Source organism: Struthio camelus, chromosome W (genome assembly GCF_040807025.1).
Source record: "Struthio camelus isolate bStrCam1 chromosome W, bStrCam1.hap1, whole genome shotgun sequence".
Lineage (NCBI taxonomy): Eukaryota > Metazoa > Chordata > Aves > Struthioniformes > Struthionidae > Struthio > Struthio camelus.
Genome location: NC_090981.1, coordinates 57,572,436 through 57,589,337, shown reverse-complemented (window position 1 = coordinate 57,589,337; position 16,902 = coordinate 57,572,436). Strand labels below are relative to the sequence as shown.

General features: G+C 55.2%; 1 protein-coding gene across 4 annotated transcripts in view; it reads left to right on the top strand.

Moving 5' to 3' along the window:
* LOC138060853 (talin-1-like) overlaps window positions 1–16,902 on the top strand; it is a 62,688-nt gene that overhangs the window by 43,476 nt on the left and 2,310 nt on the right. For all 4 annotated transcript variants that reach the window (XM_068925263.1, XM_068925265.1, XM_068925264.1 and 1 more), the window contains exons 32-55: window positions 12–101; window positions 335–457; window positions 658–801; window positions 1,166–1,327; window positions 1,454–1,594; window positions 1,877–2,058; window positions 2,500–2,632; window positions 3,383–3,484; window positions 3,615–3,785; window positions 4,054–4,203; window positions 4,576–4,677; window positions 4,849–4,968; window positions 5,331–5,477; window positions 6,467–6,633; window positions 7,021–7,204; window positions 7,467–7,592; window positions 7,908–8,024; window positions 8,121–8,306; window positions 8,480–8,587; window positions 12,697–12,802; window positions 13,010–13,134; window positions 13,484–13,609; window positions 14,628–14,690; window positions 14,948–15,130. In XM_068925263.1, the coding sequence (XP_068781364.1) occupies window positions 12–101; window positions 335–457; window positions 658–801; window positions 1,166–1,327; window positions 1,454–1,594; window positions 1,877–2,058; window positions 2,500–2,632; window positions 3,383–3,484; window positions 3,615–3,785; window positions 4,054–4,203; window positions 4,576–4,677; window positions 4,849–4,968; window positions 5,331–5,477; window positions 6,467–6,633; window positions 7,021–7,204; window positions 7,467–7,592; window positions 7,908–8,024; window positions 8,121–8,306; window positions 8,480–8,587; window positions 12,697–12,802; window positions 13,010–13,134; window positions 13,484–13,609; window positions 14,628–14,690; window positions 14,948–15,130 (3,258 nt within the window). The remainder of the gene's footprint in view (window positions 1–11; window positions 102–334; window positions 458–657; window positions 802–1,165; window positions 1,328–1,453; window positions 1,595–1,876; window positions 2,059–2,499; window positions 2,633–3,382; window positions 3,485–3,614; window positions 3,786–4,053; window positions 4,204–4,575; window positions 4,678–4,848; window positions 4,969–5,330; window positions 5,478–6,466; window positions 6,634–7,020; window positions 7,205–7,466; window positions 7,593–7,907; window positions 8,025–8,120; window positions 8,307–8,479; window positions 8,588–12,696; window positions 12,803–13,009; window positions 13,135–13,483; window positions 13,610–14,627; window positions 14,691–14,947; window positions 15,131–16,902) is intronic.

Here is a 16,902-nt window from a genome sequence, read left to right as displayed (position 1 = left end):
TGTCCCTGCAGACTGTGAAGGAGCTGTTGGAGAACCCCACCCAGACTGTCAATGACATGTCCTACTTCAACTGCCTCGACAGTGTCATGGAGAACTCCAAGGTGAGCCCTGAGCCAGGAGTGGGCCTGGGGGCAGAGGTTTGGGAGCAGGTGAGGGTGGAGAGGTTTGGGAGGAGTGGAAGCAAAGGTGACAAAGGGAAGAGTGCTGCCTCACCTGATCCTTTTTCCTTAAGGATACAAATACGTTGTTTATGAAGCATAGCGAGCTCTGAGCCTGGGAGCACTGTACAGGAGTGGGATGTAGTCACTCAACTGGTGATTGGTGTCTCCCGTAGGTGCTAGGCGAGTCCATGGCTGGGATTTCCCAGAATGCCAAGAACAGCAAACTACCCGAGTTCGGAGAGTCCATCAGTGCTGCCTCCAAAGCTCTCTGTGGCCTCACAGAGGCAGCAGCCCAGGTGAGATGTGCTCAGTCCCAGCCTCTTGTGTTACACCTAGGGCTGAATTTCCACAGAGATCCCCTCTAAGCTTGGTCCCTTGGTGCTGTAATCAGGGACACCTCTCCGTGCCCCCCGCCTCCACACCCCATGCCTGCTCTATGACTCTAGTTGCCTCTCCCAGTGTGGGCGTGTTCTTATACCTTCTCTCATGCTCCCAGGCTGCCTACCTTGTGGGTGTTTCAGATCCCAACAGTCAGGCTGGACAGCAAGGCTTGGTAGACCCCACTCAGTTTGCCAGAGCTAACCAAGCCATCCAGATGGCCTGTCAGAACCTGGTGGACCCTGCCTGCACACAGTCCCAGGTGAGTACAAGATGGGGCACCATCCTGGACATTTTATTGGATAAAAGGGAATGAGAGGCTAGCTGGAAGAGCTGGGTCCAAAGAGTTGGCCAAGGTTGTGGCTAGCGTCTCATCAGGCCTCATCAGCTGTACTGGGAACCAACTGGCAGCTTTGCCAAAACAGTAACAGTCCAGACGAGGGGCTTATGGGCGTGCAGGACCTTGGTGATCCTTCTCGGGAGGAACAGGCTGAGGGTTGGTGTTCCCCTGCTGTGCCGTCCTCTGTGCGCCATGGTGCCCCATGTGGGCTTGGAGCTGGTAGGAAGGGAGAGTTGCAGGGGTGAGGAGATGCTGGGGTCCTGCCTCACTCTGCCTTTCTCCACAGGTGCTATCAGCAGCCACCATCGTGGCTAAACACACCTCAGCCCTATGCAACACATGCCGGCTGGCCTCCTCCCGCACTGCCAACCCTGTTGCCAAGCGCCAGTTTGTCCAGTCAGCCAAGGAGGTGGCCAACAGCACAGCCAACTTGGTGAAGACTATCAAGGTATAGTCTCCCTGTCGAGGTACGGTGGGTGGCCCTGCAGAGGTGGGCAGGGTATAGGCAGCGGCTGGGTGGGGATTTGGGGCAAGGTCAGGTTTAGGTAACTGCCTGGTTTCTCCTGTGTGCCAGGCCCTGGATGGTGCATTCAACGAGGAGAACCGGGAGCGGTGCCGTGCAGCCACAGCCCCTCTCATAGAGGCTGTGGATAACCTGACAGCCTTCGCCTCCAACCCAGAGTTTGCCACTGTTCCTGCCCAGATCAGCCCTGAGGTGAGATCGTGCAGGGGCAAGGAGGGGATGGTCAGGCTGGGATGGGAACTGCTGTAGGATGGGGAGGAGCTGTACTCTGCAGTGCGAGTCACTGGTGAGCTTGGGATGGGGCCCTAGCACAGAGCTGGCGCCTGAAGGGGAGGCGATGAGGAGGCAGTAGAGAGCCCTGGGCTTCAAAGGGCTGCACCTGGGCCTGGACTGCAGGAGAGGGGGTAATGTCCCTCACACAGGCCCTCGCACGCCTGTCCATCTGGGTGACTGGGCCATTGTCTCCCTGCGCAGGGACGCAGAGCCATGGAGCCCATCGTCTCTTCTGCCAAGACCATGCTGGAGAGCTCTGCCGGCCTCATTCAGACTGCTCGCTCTCTAGCCGTCAATCCCAAGGACCCACCCCAGTGGTCGGTGCTGGCTGGCCACTCTCGCACTGTCTCTGACTCCATCAAGAAGCTGATCACCAACATGAGGTGAGTGTGGGATGTGCTGTGCCGGGTCATCTCACTGCAGCCTGAACCCTCAGCTGTGGCTCTGTTTTCACTGATGAGTACCCTTGTTTGGGGATGCTCTGAGTGAGCACGCCTGGGACATTTTGGCTCATTTTCGTCCTGTTCTTCTCGACCACTGCCTGGGGAAGGCAAGGGATGGAAAGGAAGTTGCAGTCCTTTGTGTACCGCCCCAGAGCTGGCGTTGTAACCTTGCAGCGTTAAGATAGGTTGATTGTGGGGGACGATGCCCGTGTCCTGGCCCGGTGGGGTTATGGTACCTGGCTTGAATTCTAGGCTGCCCAAGGCTAAGGAGAGGGGTCCTGCCCCTTGCTGGCACCAGCCAAAGCTGGCAGTGCGGGGGGTGGCGTAGCACCTGCCAGCACCAGGCACGGCTTGTGTGGTACTGACCCATCTGTCACACAGGGACAAAGCTCCTGGACAGAGGGAGTGTGACGAGGCCATCGAGGTCCTGAACAGGTGCATGCGGGAGGTGGACCAGGCTTCCCTTGCTGCCATTAGCCAGCAGCTGGCCCCCCGAGAAGATATTTCCCAGGAGGTGAGTAGGGGGCATGCTACTCCAAAGCCTTCCCAGCCTCAGCATGCCTGTCTCGTGCAAGTGGGAAGTGCCTAACACCCAGCATGTGTTCCCAGAGTCCCTGCTGGCTTCCTCTGCTTTCACGCGGGGCTTCTTTACTGGCAGATCCCCGTGTTGCAGGGATCCATCCAAATACAGGGCAAGACAGGCAGGCTTGTTTCAAACTCTCCCTTGTGGGCCAAGCACCGCCTTGGAAAGGGAAGCTCTGCCTTGCCACCACCAGCTACAGCTCTTGCCATCACATCCCCTTTCTGGGATGAGCTGTCCCTCTCAACTGCGCGACATGCTGCTAGCACCCTCCACGGTCTGCTCTGGAGCCCTGGGACTAGCTCTTCTCCCAAGCTCAGGCCAGTTAACCCTGGAAGGAGTGTTTCAAAGGGATCTTCCTGTCCTCTGAGTCCCCATCAACGCAGCTTTGTTTCGCTCCTGCATGGTTCAGATGGTTACGTGACTGTCTGGCTCAGCTGTATGGAGCGGGGCTGTGCTCCTGTGGCAGCATGCTGAGCTGTGCTGTAGCTAGGAAACGATGTCTCATTAAGCACTCCCTATATCCAGAGTTGCGGGGCCAGATATTCATCCAATAAGCCAGCACTTTGGAGCCCTGTGATCTTGTTGCTTAACTGGGACAGGAGTCCTTCCTCCCATCTTGCAGCAGAGCTCAGTGACACCAGCCCTGCTGTAGACTCATGCAAGGTGCTCTCTTTACACCAGGCTTTGCACAACCAGATGATCACAGCTGTTCAAGAGATCAACAACTTGATTGAGCCAGTGGCCAGTGCAGCCCGGGCTGAAGCCTCCCAGCTGGGACACAAGGTAACAGGAGGGGCAGGGATGGGGAGCTGTTGATTGGGCAGGTAAATGTGCATGGAGATGCTCACACTGGGACAGAGGCTCTAGCCAGCCTGTGCTAGAAGGTGCTGACACTAATGCTGCTCTTTCCTAGGTGTCCCAGATGGCTCAGTACTTTGAGCCACTCATTATGGCAGCTATTGGAGCTGCCTCCAAAACACCCAACCACCAGCAGCAGATGAACCTCCTGGACCAGACCAAAACGCTGGCTGAGTCTGCCCTGCAGATGTTGTACACAGCCAAGGAGGCTGGTGGGAACCCCAAGGTGAGCAGGAGGTACATGTGTTGGTGGCATGTTCCCTTTTGCATGTGGGTGTAGTTTGAGAGGCTTCAACATGTGCCACATGGCGTATGTTCGTGTGCTGGACATGGAGACCTGGGAAGAGACAGTGTGGAGGGGAGGGAAGAGATGCTCCCAGGACATGCCAGAGTGCATGCTTGTGTGTGCATGTGCACAAGCTAAGTGCGCAGCATCCCCTGTGGGAAGGCCCTGGAGAGCAGCTGCCTTCTCTCACTGTGGCTTGCCCTTGCAGCAAGCTGCCCACACCCAGGAGGCTCTGGAGGAGGCTGTGCAGATGATGAAGGAAGCTGTGGAGGATCTAACCACCACACTGAATGAGGCAGCCAGCGCTGCAGGTGTTGTTGGGGGCATGGTGGACTCCATCACCCAGGCCATCAACCAGGTGAGAGGACCACAGAGAGGGCCGGGTTGAAGCTGGGAGTGGGGGAGAGAAGCGATCGGGGTTGAACTCTACACTGGACGTTGTTGTTGCCTATTTTCCTGGGGATCCAGGTACTGAGCCCTGTTTGGGGAGGGGAGGAAACAGCACTGAGCCTAAACAGCCCACAGAAGCAAGGAGAGGTGCACGCTGATATCCAGATCTGCCTCCTTGGAGCTCTGGGGATCATGCTGAGGGAGGGAGCACTCAGAGCAGCCTGAGGCCATCGCAAGTGTAGGCCCAGGCAGGTTAGCACAAGCCTCCTGCTGTGGAGCACAGTCAAGGAGGGTCTGTGGGCTGCGGCTGGAGCCGAACTCTCCTGATGTTCTCTTGCAGCTGGATGAGGGGCCAGTGGGTGAGCCAGAAGGGTCCTTTGTGGACTACCAGACCACCATGGTCAAGACAGCCAAGGCTATTGCAGTGACCGTGCAGGAGATGGTGAGTGCCACGGCCAGCAAGCATGCCAATGCCCCCTTGTATACCCCTGCTCAAGAGGGGAAGGAAACAGACAGGAGAGCCACGGTCTCACCCAGCTTGGGGACGTTGCCCTCCTTGCTTTCCTGCCTCAACGTAGGGCCTATCTGACTTTGGCTCTTCTTCCTCCTGCAGGTCACCAAATCCACCACCAACCCAGATGAGTTGGGCATACTGGCCAACCAACTCACCAATGACTACGGGCAGCTGGCACAAGAGGCCAAGCCAGCTGCGCTCACTGCTGAGAATGAGGAGGTAGGAGCAGCGAAACCATGAGGTCTCCCAGTGAGCATGGGGAGAAGTACTAGAATATGTCATAGGGAAGAGCAGGATTTCCTGGAGTGTGAGAGCAGAGATTGAGAGGCCCTCAAACTTCCCGTCAGAGGTGAGGGGAGGCAGCATTCAGACCTCCCCTGCAACCATGTGTGGAAATGTGAAACAAAGCTGTGTTTCCCTTTGGCAGGGCAGCAGTAGATCTCCTGAATGGGAGGACTGGCAGAGAGGGGCAGTATTGGGAAATCCTGTTTGGAGCTGGGTTGGGGGGGGTGCGTCCCATTAGGTATCACGGATGCAAGGGTTAGTTCCCTTCCAGCTCTCACATGCGTATTTGCTTCCAGATTGGCTCCCACATCAAGCGTCGGGTGCAGGAGCTGGGTCATGGCTGTGCCGCCCTGGTAACCAAGGCGGGAGCCTTGCAGTGCAGCCCCAGTGATGCCTATACCAAGAAGGAGCTGATAGAGAGCGCACGCAAGGTTTCTGAGAAGGTGAGCAGCCCAGAGGGTCCTGGAGCAGGTAGCAGGAGAGAGGGGGAACAGCGCGGTGAGGCAGATGGAGGGAGGGATGTTGGACTAAGCCACCAGCCCTCTGAGCTGCTGTGCTGGGTTCTCCCATGGACCTGCTGGGCTCTACATGCGCTCTCAGCCCCACTTGCCCTGGCACCATTCAGCTGACAAGGTGGAGGATAGATCCCCCTTTGACTGTCCAGGCACCGTAATAGCCACTTTTGTTGTGATGGGCAAGTGTGATGTCCGGGTGCTGCCTGCTGAAGTGCTGGTGATGACTTGCCAGAGGAGACTAAGTTCCACAGTGATGGCAGCCCAAGCTCCTCTAAATCAGCCCTTGTAGTGGTATGTATAGCATTTGCTGCATCTCTAGCAAGCCTGCATCTCATATTGGGTGGTAGATCTCTGCTGCAGTTTTTGCTGATAAAGTAGAAAACATCTCGTCTGTCAGTCAGTCTAGAGAACACGCTTATTAATAACAGACAAAAACATGCCTTAAAAAAATCTCGTTGATAAGGGTAGATTTGCAATACTTGTAAGCAAGATTGCGAAAGCAAAATAAACACTTTGTTCATAACTTCCTGACACCTGTCTGCATGCTCAGGGCCTCCTGCAGGTTCTTTGTTTCCGAGATTACTTTCCATCAGGAAACTTATTCTCCTATGAGTGTTTGCCAAAGTAGAGAAATTGAGTTTAACAGTTAAAGAAGGAAAGAGCTGTAACGTTCTGATACCCGTCATTCAAACTTTACTCATTTGGAAATTATCAGAGCCCCGTATCTCCTGTACCCCCAAACAGGATAGTTACAAAATATAAATAAATGAAAGCTAACAAAGGATGGTCAAACCTCACGGTTTCTGTTTCCCCCTTCTTAGTTTGAATCTGTCCTGGGGGAGGTGTCGGAGAACACGTACGGTAGGGACTGCCTGGATTTGCTCTGCTCACCAGGTCACCCTGCGTGTTTCCTTCAGGTGTCTCATGTGCTAGCAGCCCTGCAGGCTGGGAACCGTGGGACGCAAGCCTGTATTACAGCAGCCAGTGCTGTCTCTGGCATCATTGCTGATCTCGACACCACCATCATGTTTGCCACTGCAGGAACCCTCAATCGAGAGAACTCCGAGACCTTCGCTGACCACAGGTACGAGGGAGATTCAACACCTCATCTGGTCACTGCCCAACCAGAGTTGGGGGATCAGGCCATGTCCCACAGTCTCCTGTCTTTGTTGGCTGTGGACCAGCCCCAAGAAGACCGGCACGGTCCAGGTCACGCTGGCTCTCTTTCCCCCTCATCTCATATGGACAGAAGGCAGAGCTTAAGATCTTTCTAAATCCCTGACACGCACATGAGATGTACTCTCCCTCTGTGTTACGGCACCTGGCCAGGTTCTTGGCACGTTGTCCTACTGTGGCTACACAAGGAATGTTACGTGCGTGTAGAGAGCAGATGCTTGTCCGTCAGTCCTTAACACGCTGCATCAATGCACAAATACAGGGCTGTATTCTCTCTGACCCTTGTTCTCCCCAGGGAGGGCATCTTGAAGACAGCCAAGGCGCTGGTGGAAGACACCAAGGTGCTGGTGCAGAATGCCACAGCCAGCCAGGAGAAGCTAGCCCAGGCTGCACAGTCCTCTGTATCCACCATCACCCGCCTGGCAGAAGTGGTGAAGCTGGGTGCTGCCAGCCTGGGCTCTGAAGACCCTGAGACTCAGGTAGCAGGGGGCGTCTGGGATGAAGGAGGCTACTCATAGCTTTCTTGAGGTGGTTGGAGATGGCGGTTTAGGATGGTGCTCTGGGCTGGACTCTGTATGTCTCAGTGAGGGCTGACTGGGTTTTCGCTGGTGTCAGCAGAGCTGGCTGAGCTGGACTCGGGGTACACTGGGTTACATCTGTGCCCAGATTTCTCACTCTAGGGCCACCACCAGGCTCAGTGTGACTGTAGGCAAGCCATTACCCTGGTCTTACTTTCCCTAGGTGGTTCTGATCAATGCTGTGAAGGATGTGGCCAAGGCACTTGGAGACCTGATCAGTGCCACTAAGGCAGCTGCTGGCAAAGCTGGGGATGACCCTGCTGTCTACCAATTGAAGAACTCTGCTAAGGTCTGAGTTGGGGCATGCTGGGCTGATGGGAAAGAGAGGATGGGGCAGGAGGGCTAGAGAAAGAGTCGAAGGCCTTCTGTCCCTGTCTAGGGGCAGGTGAGGAAGTGGGAGGCAGATTCAGGGGGAAGGGGTTGGGTACAGAAATGAGGGGGGCACAACATGCAGAGGAAGCCCTAATGGAAGAAGAAAGCGAGGTGATGTGAGTCGGGTATGGGGAAGGGGCAATTTTGGGCCAAATCAAGATGGAAGAAAAGGTATTAGCTGCATCCAAGAGCTTGCATGGGACCTAGCCTGGCTCATTTCTCCCTTCAACAGGTGATGGTCACAAATGTGACTTCCTTGCTGAAGACAGTGAAGGCTGTTGAGGATGAGGCCACGAAGGGGACGCGGGCACTGGAGGCCACGATTGAGCACATACGCCAAGAGCTGGCAGTGAGTACGGCTCCAAACCAGGCAACCTTGGTGCCTCGGCTGAAGTCCTACCTGCAAAGCTGCCTTTATGCCTCACCTCTGCTTCTCATCTTACAGGTCTTCTCCAGCCCAGTGCTTCCTGCCAAGACTTCAACTCCGGAGGACTTTATCCGTATGACAAAAGGCATCACCATGGCAACAGCCAAGGCTGTGGCTGCTGGCAACTCATGTCGGCAGGAGGACGTCATCGCCACAGCAAACCTGAGCCGTCGCGCCATCGCTGATATGCTGCGCTCCTGCAAGGTACCGTCACGTGGGTGGGCTTTGTTTGTGGGCACACAGGTCCAGCACAGGTTTGCGTGGAGCAGCATGCACCCTACCAGTGGCTGCAGGTGCCCTGGCACAAGCCTAGTTGTTGCTCAGGGCTGTGGAAGAGCATCTGGATGTGAAACAGGGTTACTGTCTGTGATTTTCAGGAAGCCGCCTACCACCCAGAGGTGAGCGCAGACGTGCGCCAGCGGGCGCTCCGCTTTGGCAAGGAGTGTGCTGATGGCTACTTGGAGCTGCTGGAGCATGTACTGGTGGTGAGTGTCCCTACCCCAACTCGCACAGTTTGCCGAAGCAGCCCTTGGACACCAGGGTACTCCACAAATCTCCAAATTCCTCTGGGCTCTGCAGCCTCCCTCTGAGATCCTTTTACACACTCCTCCTTGCTGCCTCTACATGAGCTGCATGTAGCCAGACCCCTGTTGTGGGGCTGAAGGCAAGGTGAGGAGATGGTGTGTCCTGGCCACCAGCGTGAACGTCAGACTGCCTGATCCAGGAAGGCCTGTTCTTCAGCTCCTGGCATAAGGAAGAGACCTGCTTGCTGACTTGAGACTGCACAGCACACTGCTCCATGCAGGCTGCCCACTTGAGTCTTTATCCAGTGCTCCTGGGGAGTTGCGTAGCCTTGCTGAACTCTGTGCTGAGCAGCTCTACTACTGCAGTGCCCTGGGCTAGTTTTGTTAAAGTTACTTTGACCTGAACTAGGCAGTGGCTGTCAACTCATCCTTGAAGAGCTAGCGCTAGATTCCTCTCCCACTCCCTGCCCCTCTACCTAATGCGTGGCCCCCTCCCTGGTCTTGCACAAGAAAGGAGCATCTCCCATTTTCCCTAATTGCTTAGACTGGCAAAATGCAGGTGAGCAGGCATGGGAGTGCTCCTTATAATTGCTTAAGGAAGCAGATGTCGGAGATGAGCAGTCTCTAAAGAAAAGTATTTATCCAACAACAGATGGAGATTGACTGGCCGTAAACAGATGGAGGCAGGAAATTTGACAACACCAGAACAAAGTCCTGAAACAGCTTCCGTTAAGAGTGGTGGGAGTAAGAAACTTTAGCTAGTGTGGAAGCAGAGCTTGTTAAGCTTGTCAAAGGGAGCGTTAGATGAGCAGTGCCTGCAACGGCAGAGCTGTTGACTGCAAAGGCCAGCTGCACCCTTTTGATCCACTCTCCCTATAGCTTACTCCTCCAGAGTAATTCAGTTGACTGCTTTAATTAGCTTTCCACAAGATCAGTGTGGTTTACATGAAGCAAATTAAGAATGAATTAGCCAAGGGACTGGAAGAAGGGATCCAATGAAGTAGTTCCAGTAGTTTGCATTCTTGGCAAGATAGTAAAGATAAAGCTGGGTTTGCTGGAAGGATGCACAAAACCAGTGGCTGGGGAGCTTCTGATAACTCTGGAATTGGAGTAATGAAAACCAGTGAGGATGAGTCAGTTACGCAGGTTATGCATAACTGTTGGTTAAATAGGATTGTTTAAATGCCTGTTGTTCAGATTCACTAAATGTAAGGCCAGAAAGTTCAGACCATTTAGTTTCTTGCAAAGAAAACTGAGTTCCTTTAGGAAGAGCGTAACTAGCACTGGCAGAACAAAGAGAAGCTGGGTGGGAGTTGATGGCTGGAGATTGAAACCAAACACAGGTGAAATCAAAGTTTCATCTGAAGATGACCACCGGGCTACAATGCCGAGGGGAGCAGTGAGTTTTCCATGCTCTGAATCTAGATCAAATGTCTGTCTGGAAGATGCTTTAGCTGCACGTAAGTCATCACAGCCCAGACCGAAATACTAGGTGAAATTCTCTGGCTGACCTGTTGTTAACAGATAATTGGGCTGATGACTTAATGCAGCAATTCCCAAGGTCAGTCTACTTGCAGAAGCATGCTATTTGACTGTATTTTGGATGTAACTGTCCAGCTGACATGTGATGTCTCTTTAATAGCAGTCACGTGGTACGTCTAGTAAAATGTTTACTAGAGGTGCATTTTAGTAAGCGTATAGCCTCCAGGATACTTTCAGCTCTAGCTAGAGCCCGTTTAGCAATTTTAAACAGATTGCTAGAGCAGACTTAAGAATATGGCACTTTGTCTGGACATGCTCATGATAGCAAACTGGTCATCACTGCATACTGTCAGCTTGGGAATCCCTCACCCCATGCAAGTCCTGCAAATTTGCTAGGATGGCACCACACAAGTGCAGAACAAAATTCCTGTAAGAATCGGCACTGGACTCCCACAGCCGTCACAGCGCTCTGATCTGTGAAGACTGGAACCAAGAACACTGGTCACATTTATGAGAGGGTAGCAGGCTCCTGAGGAGCAGTGAGTGGAAAGGACATAGAGGTGCTGCAGGTGCGACTTGCTGTGAACTCTCATGTGCTGCTGTAGCTCGGAGAGCACGGCTGATTCCTGTTCTGTATAAAGAGGATCTCAAGTTAGATTGTGGATGTGACTCTGCCTTACCCCCCAGCAGCAGCAAGACCATAGCTGTGTCCCTTTGGGAACTGACATCTCATTCAGAATGTGAACAAGGGTTTGGTTAGAGTTCAGGAAAGAGCCGCAAGAATTATTTGACTCTGGATGGAAAACACGGCTCCCAGCAAAAGAGTAAGAAAGTTAGCATATTTCATTGGGGAGGGGAAGGAATTTGAACCTCCACGGGGAATTGGTATTTGGTAACAGTAGGCCTCCCTCTATTTACAAAAAAAAAAAAAAAAAAACAAAAAACAAAAAAAACCAGAAAAATCCAATAGCTGAAAACTGTAGTCAAGCAATCCAGAGTGGGTAGAAAAAAGGTGCAGAGGGAGAAGAGGAGGACAGCCGCTCCTTAGCTGCTCTGGGCGTAGATGGGTTTCCAGCCCTTGGAGCCTCTCAGTCTAGACAGCATGCCTCGTCCCGGGGCGACCCTGGCTCCACACGCGCTGCCTGGAGGAACTGGGTGAGGCTGGCTGGGCAGAAGTATGAATTAATGATCATAGCACTGCTCCTGACCTGGTACCTCTGATCCTTCGTTCTGACCTCTTCTTTTGGTCTCTCTTTGCCCCTTCTCTGGGGACCACCCGCCTTTCTGTGCTCCCTGCCACACCTTTCTCTGCCACGGCAGTCATGGCCCTCCCTCGCTCTCCCCCTGCTTCTCTGATGCCTGTGGCTCTCGCAGGGTTTGAGCCCACCCTCCTAGTGCACAGCATGCATGTTGGAGCCTGCAGGAGCCTTACCCCGAGTGCGCCGCCTTCTCCATCACGTTTGTGTCCTTGTCAGGGCGTTCACTGCCTTCTTCTCTCTCTTCTCTATCCTTTCCTTTCAGCCAGTGAGTAAGGTGAAACATGGTGTGACTCTTGGTTTCTAACTTCTGCATGAGCCTTGGTCACGGCTTGTTTGTGTGCCCAGCCTGATGCTGGGGTGGCACTGTGCGTGTGTGTGGACTTTTGGAAGGACTCTGCAGTGTCTCTCTGCGTGTATACTCACACCTGCTCTAGTTGATGCTCGCCCCGTGCTTGGCATGTATGTTGCGTGAGCTGGGTCGGGGTGTGCGTGGGTCGGGGTGTACGTGGGCTGTGCGATGCCTGCTCTCTGCCTGTCCTGGGTGACAGGTGGTAGGAAGCTCTATGTGTGCGTATATACTAGGTGAAGCAGGGCTCTGTGTGTGCACACACACGCATGTGGTGTGCTGGGAGGCCTCGGGTGTGCTGTGGTGTGTGCATGTTTGGGCTCCAGGGGAGCATGCTCCTCAGCTCTCCTCTGTCTGCCTTTATAGGACTGTCTTGAGGGACTGGGATGTGGCACCAGTGTCTTCCCCTGCACATCCCACATTTGCAGCCAGACTACTGGAAATGGGAAAGGGAGGGGAAAGTGATTCTGGGGCTTGAAATGCTTTGGAGGAAGAGTGCAATCCTGGACGAGGTAGTCCTGGAGTGCCAGAAGAGACTTAAACCTGAGGAACTTACTGCTGCAAGACGTCCCACAGGGCTAAGGAGAAGATCATCTTTTTCCCATTCAGAATGAGACCAGGCAGCATCACTTCAGAAAGGACTGCAGACAATCACTATTACATACACGAGGAAGGGGCAGCACCTGCGGGGGGACTGGGGAACCTGCCGTCCTTCCCTGGGGAGAGCACCTTGAATAGACCAGTGGGGACTCCTTGCTGTGCAATGGCTGGTGTGTGGCACTAACAGCAACCTGAAATGACAATGGATGAGCCGCAGGCAGGACTGACAGACCCTGTTCCAGGCAGATGATTTCTGGGGTTGAGGGGCAAATACAGGGTTATGAGAGACTATCAGGTAGGGTCATGCAGGGAAGGAAAGGTTATGGACCCATCACCTGCTTCATGGTCTGCCTACCTGGCTCATATCTGCTCTCTTCCCCCAGATCCTACAGAAGCCAACTCATGAGCTGAAGCAGCAGCTGGCTGGATACTCTAAGCGCGTGGCCAGCTCCGTCACTGAACTCATCCAGGCTGCTGAGGCCATGAAAGGTAAGCCCATGTTAGGGTTGCTTCTGTCTTGGGGGACAGGATCTAGGGCCATGATTACGGTCTGGGTCTGAGTAGCTGATGGGAGTAGGTAGGGTGAGAGCCTGCCCCATCCCCACAGGTGGGAGTGAGTGGAGCTAGGGGTCCCAACCAGAAATTAAGCCTTGTGCAGGTTTAGCCTATGCCTATCTTGGTTCCTGTGTTTTCTAGGGACGGAGTGGGTTGACCCAGAAGATCCCACTGTCATTGCTGAGAATGAGCTGTTGGGGGCAGCGGCTGCCATTGAGGCTGCAGCCAAGAAACTGGAGCAGCTGAAACCAAGGGCCAAGCCCAAGGTAGTGGTGCTGAGCCCTGCCTGATGCCCTGTGCTGAGCTTCGAGCAAGCTGGGGGCTCTCCTACCTGTATGTCTGTCTTTCAGCCTCAGTTGAGCATGAGGGGTTATGCATGGGAAGCCTCATCCAACAGAGTCTTCCTTTTTCTTCCTGCACTCCCGCTGCCTCTCCACATCCCCAGCTGGACCTTTCTCCTGTAGCCCCTTCCCCGCTGTGTCCCACAGCCATAGTTCCTCTCTCCATCTCTGTATGTGCGCACCTCTCAGCCCCCTGCCAACTTCCATAGCTTCCTGCCCTACGCTGTTTCCCAACACCCCTATCTAGGACTCACGCCCCTGTTTTTATCTACAGCAAGCAGATGAGAGTCTGAACTTTGAGGAGCAAATCCTGGAAGCTGCCAAATCCATTGCTGCAGCCACAAGCGCCCTGGTGAAGGCAGCCTCAGCAGCCCAGCGAGAATTGGTGGCCCAAGGAAAGGTAAGGCTGGAGGGAGGACAGAAACAGGCAGCAGGCGAGTCTGTGGTGAAGCATCGTATGTGCAGTTATGGGATCCTGAGCTGTCCTTTGGGTCTTGGACCCTCCACAACCCATGGCGAGTGAGCTTGCACAGAGAAGGCTCTGAGGCGAGTGTGGCTGGTGGACAGCGTTTTCCCCCTGCACACCACCCTCAGGAGAGCCTTATGCAGCAGGATCCCTGCTGGAGGAGGAAGCAAGAGCGTGGGAGATGGTTCAGAGATGTGTGAGGACAACCAGTGGGCAGCAAAACAGCCTAATCATGGAGATGCACAGCAGTTAGTCTGGTTAATGCAGCCAAAGAGCAGTTATAGGTGACCAGAGCCCAGCTGATGGGGACTCATCGCAAATGCGATCCCAGGGGCCCTGCGTCAGGCAGACAGGTAAAACTAGTCCCGTGGCTGGAGGCGTGAAGCTGAACTTGCAAAGAGATAAGGTGCGGAGATTTAACAGAAAGGGCAGATGGATCTAAGGCTTTGGTCGGTTCTCTGTTACAACCATCTTTTGGTTGAGACTGGGGTGTATTTCTAGAGGGACTGTTCCTGTTCCTGCTGTTGGGCTTTGAGGCAGGAGTTGGTCTAGGGAAGAGCTGAAAGGCCTGTGTAATGCGGAGCGTTAGCTTAGTCTCTTGTGGTGAAAGGGTCAGTGGCTGCCCCCCTCTGCCCTTTCGGAGAGACAGCTCCAGGAGAGGACAGCCGCCCCAGCAGCACTGACACACAGCTGAGGTACCTGCGCAGTGCCAGGCCCAGGGGCGCAAGCCCTCAAAGCCTGGGAACCTGTGGCCTGCTGCAGGACTTGGCTGCAGAGGGAGCAGCAAAGGCACGTGCCACCAGGCAGCCCTCCCCGTGGCACGGGGGATATCCTGGCACTGGGCAACAGAGTAGCCTGGGAACACTGCAGCGTGCGCTGCTGACTGCCCTTGTGTCCCACAGCAAGGGACACACGGGGCAGTGAGACTCACTCCTCCTCTCCTGGCTCACAGGTGGGTGCCATCCCAGCCAACGCAGTGGACGATGGACAGTGGTCCCAGGGACTCATTTCAGCCGTGAGTATCAACAGCGTGTGTGGTGCCCATGGGATGGGAGGTCCTTCTCACAGGTCCTGCTGCAAAGACAGAGACACTGAGCTTGTGCTCCTCCGTGGAGGAAGCAGCTGCATTTCTGGCTCCCGTTCCCATCATCTGGGTCACGATGTGGGAGCTGCTAGTCTCCACCCCTTGCCCCACACCTCTTGGGAGCAGTCTAGGCGTACCCTCGCCTGAGGAGGCTCCTACGTCCTCGCTAATACCTTCTCTCCCTCCAGGCACGCATGGTAGCTGCTGCCACCAACAATCTGTGTGAAGCCGCCAATGCAGCAGTGCAAGGCCACGCCAGCGAAGAGAAACTCATCTCATCAGCCAAGCAGGTGGCTGCCTCCACAGCACAGCTCCTGGTGGCCTGCAAGGTGAAGGCTGACCATGACTCAGAAGCCATGAAGAGGCTCCAGGTGAGTCCCAGTCTGCCTCTGTGCACCTCCTGCACTAACTGGCTCCTTCAGGCTCCCAAACATCAAACTGAGTGCTCAAGGGGTGGGTGGGAGTGAGATCAGAGCACGTGGGGAAGTTTTGATGGGACCATGGCACAGCAGAAGGATGTCTGAGCGGAGGCGTCTCCCCAAGGCTCACACTCCCTGCCTGCATACCATTGTTGGAGGCTTTCTCGGGGCCTGCCCCAGGGGTGCCAGCAGAGAGGGCTCCCTGCTGGAAGCAAAGGCTGAGCAGAGTTTGGCCACGCTGGCCCAGGCGAGTGTGCATCGGCCACCGCTGCTCCCTGTGCTCTAAGGGAATGCCTGTGGCCTGCTGTGAGCCTACTCCTGCCCTGCGGTAGGAGCAGAGTGCCAGGCCTGCCATGCTGCCCCAGCCAGGCCCGTGTTTCTTATAACGAATGATTTCTTTTAGCCCCACCAGTGCTCCTGTGCATCAAACCCAAGGGTGTGTCCAGGCACTGTGGGCAGCCACCTCCCAAGCTTGGTGGCTGGGCCTGTCATGGGAGGAACGGAGGGAAGTAGGTTATCCATGAAGTGCTCGGAGGCTGGCATCTAGCACAGGACAGCAGTGGTCATTGGAGCACAAACTCCAGGAAGCTTGGACTTCACTGGTTAACTGTGTGCTGGGCGCATGCATAATCCTGGGCTGCTGTACGCCAGGGCTCAGTTACTGAGCCTGGGGGCGTTCAGACCTAATCGTCTGTCACGGGAACGATTGAAATGTGTGCACCGGATCATTGGCGTTTGAGAGGTTAACATTTTGGGCATGTTTTGCAGTGCCTTGCTCTAACATTTGGGGGTTAACTCTCAAAGACCGTGGCACACAAGGGGTTAATGCCCACCTGTGGCCCAGGGGGGCTTCTCAGCCCTGATCCTGATTCTTCGGGGTGGCACCATGGGGCCAGAGGCTGGGGATGGTCAGCTGGGCTGCTCCAAAGACCCTGCCTCGCTGCTCAGATGGGACCCAGAGCAAGGGACTCCCCACGTCTGCCTGGCCTGGGGCAGGACCGCCCCTGGCCCGGGAGCCCTGCTGGGAGCAGCAGTGCCCGAAATGGTGAAATGGTCACGAGCGGGTTGCTGAGGAGACGCGCAGCTGACCATGGAAAGGAATCTGCCTGCAGTTCCCGGCGCGGCCTGCTGCCTCTCCTGCCTGGCTGCCTGGTGCCGCTTGCAGGCTGAACCCCATCCCAGCCTGGGGGAAAGCAGAGGTCCTGGGGTCCTGCACCACCTGCCCCCCCCCCCCCCCAAGAGGGTGAACGGGCTTCCCACGCCACCTAGCCCCTATCCCAGGCAGGGCTCCCTGAGCTTGGACGCCCTCAAGCTTTCTGTCTCATTCTGCATCCAATCCTCACGGGGAGGTGGGCCCTGAGCCGCCCTGGGCACATGTCATCCCCACACCACTGCTCCCAACGCCTTCCCCCCCGCCCACAGCCTCCTTTCTTGCCTGCGCTCCCAGAGGCCCGCTGATGCCTCGCTACACCACATGCTGGAGCACCATCTTCGTCTCACTCCCTCCTCTTTTTCCCCTATGCTCCACAGCCAGATCTGTCCTCTAGCCCTGATGCCCCCCCTCCCCCAGCAGGTCTGCACCCTGGGGTGCCCCTGCAGCTTCCCTGGCTTCGTTGTGCCCGGAGGCAACAGGAGAGAATGGCCATTAAGATGGAGCAGTTGTGCCCTGGGGTGAGGCTGTGCTGAGTGGGCTGGGACTTACCACTGGGCCTTACCGCTGCTGC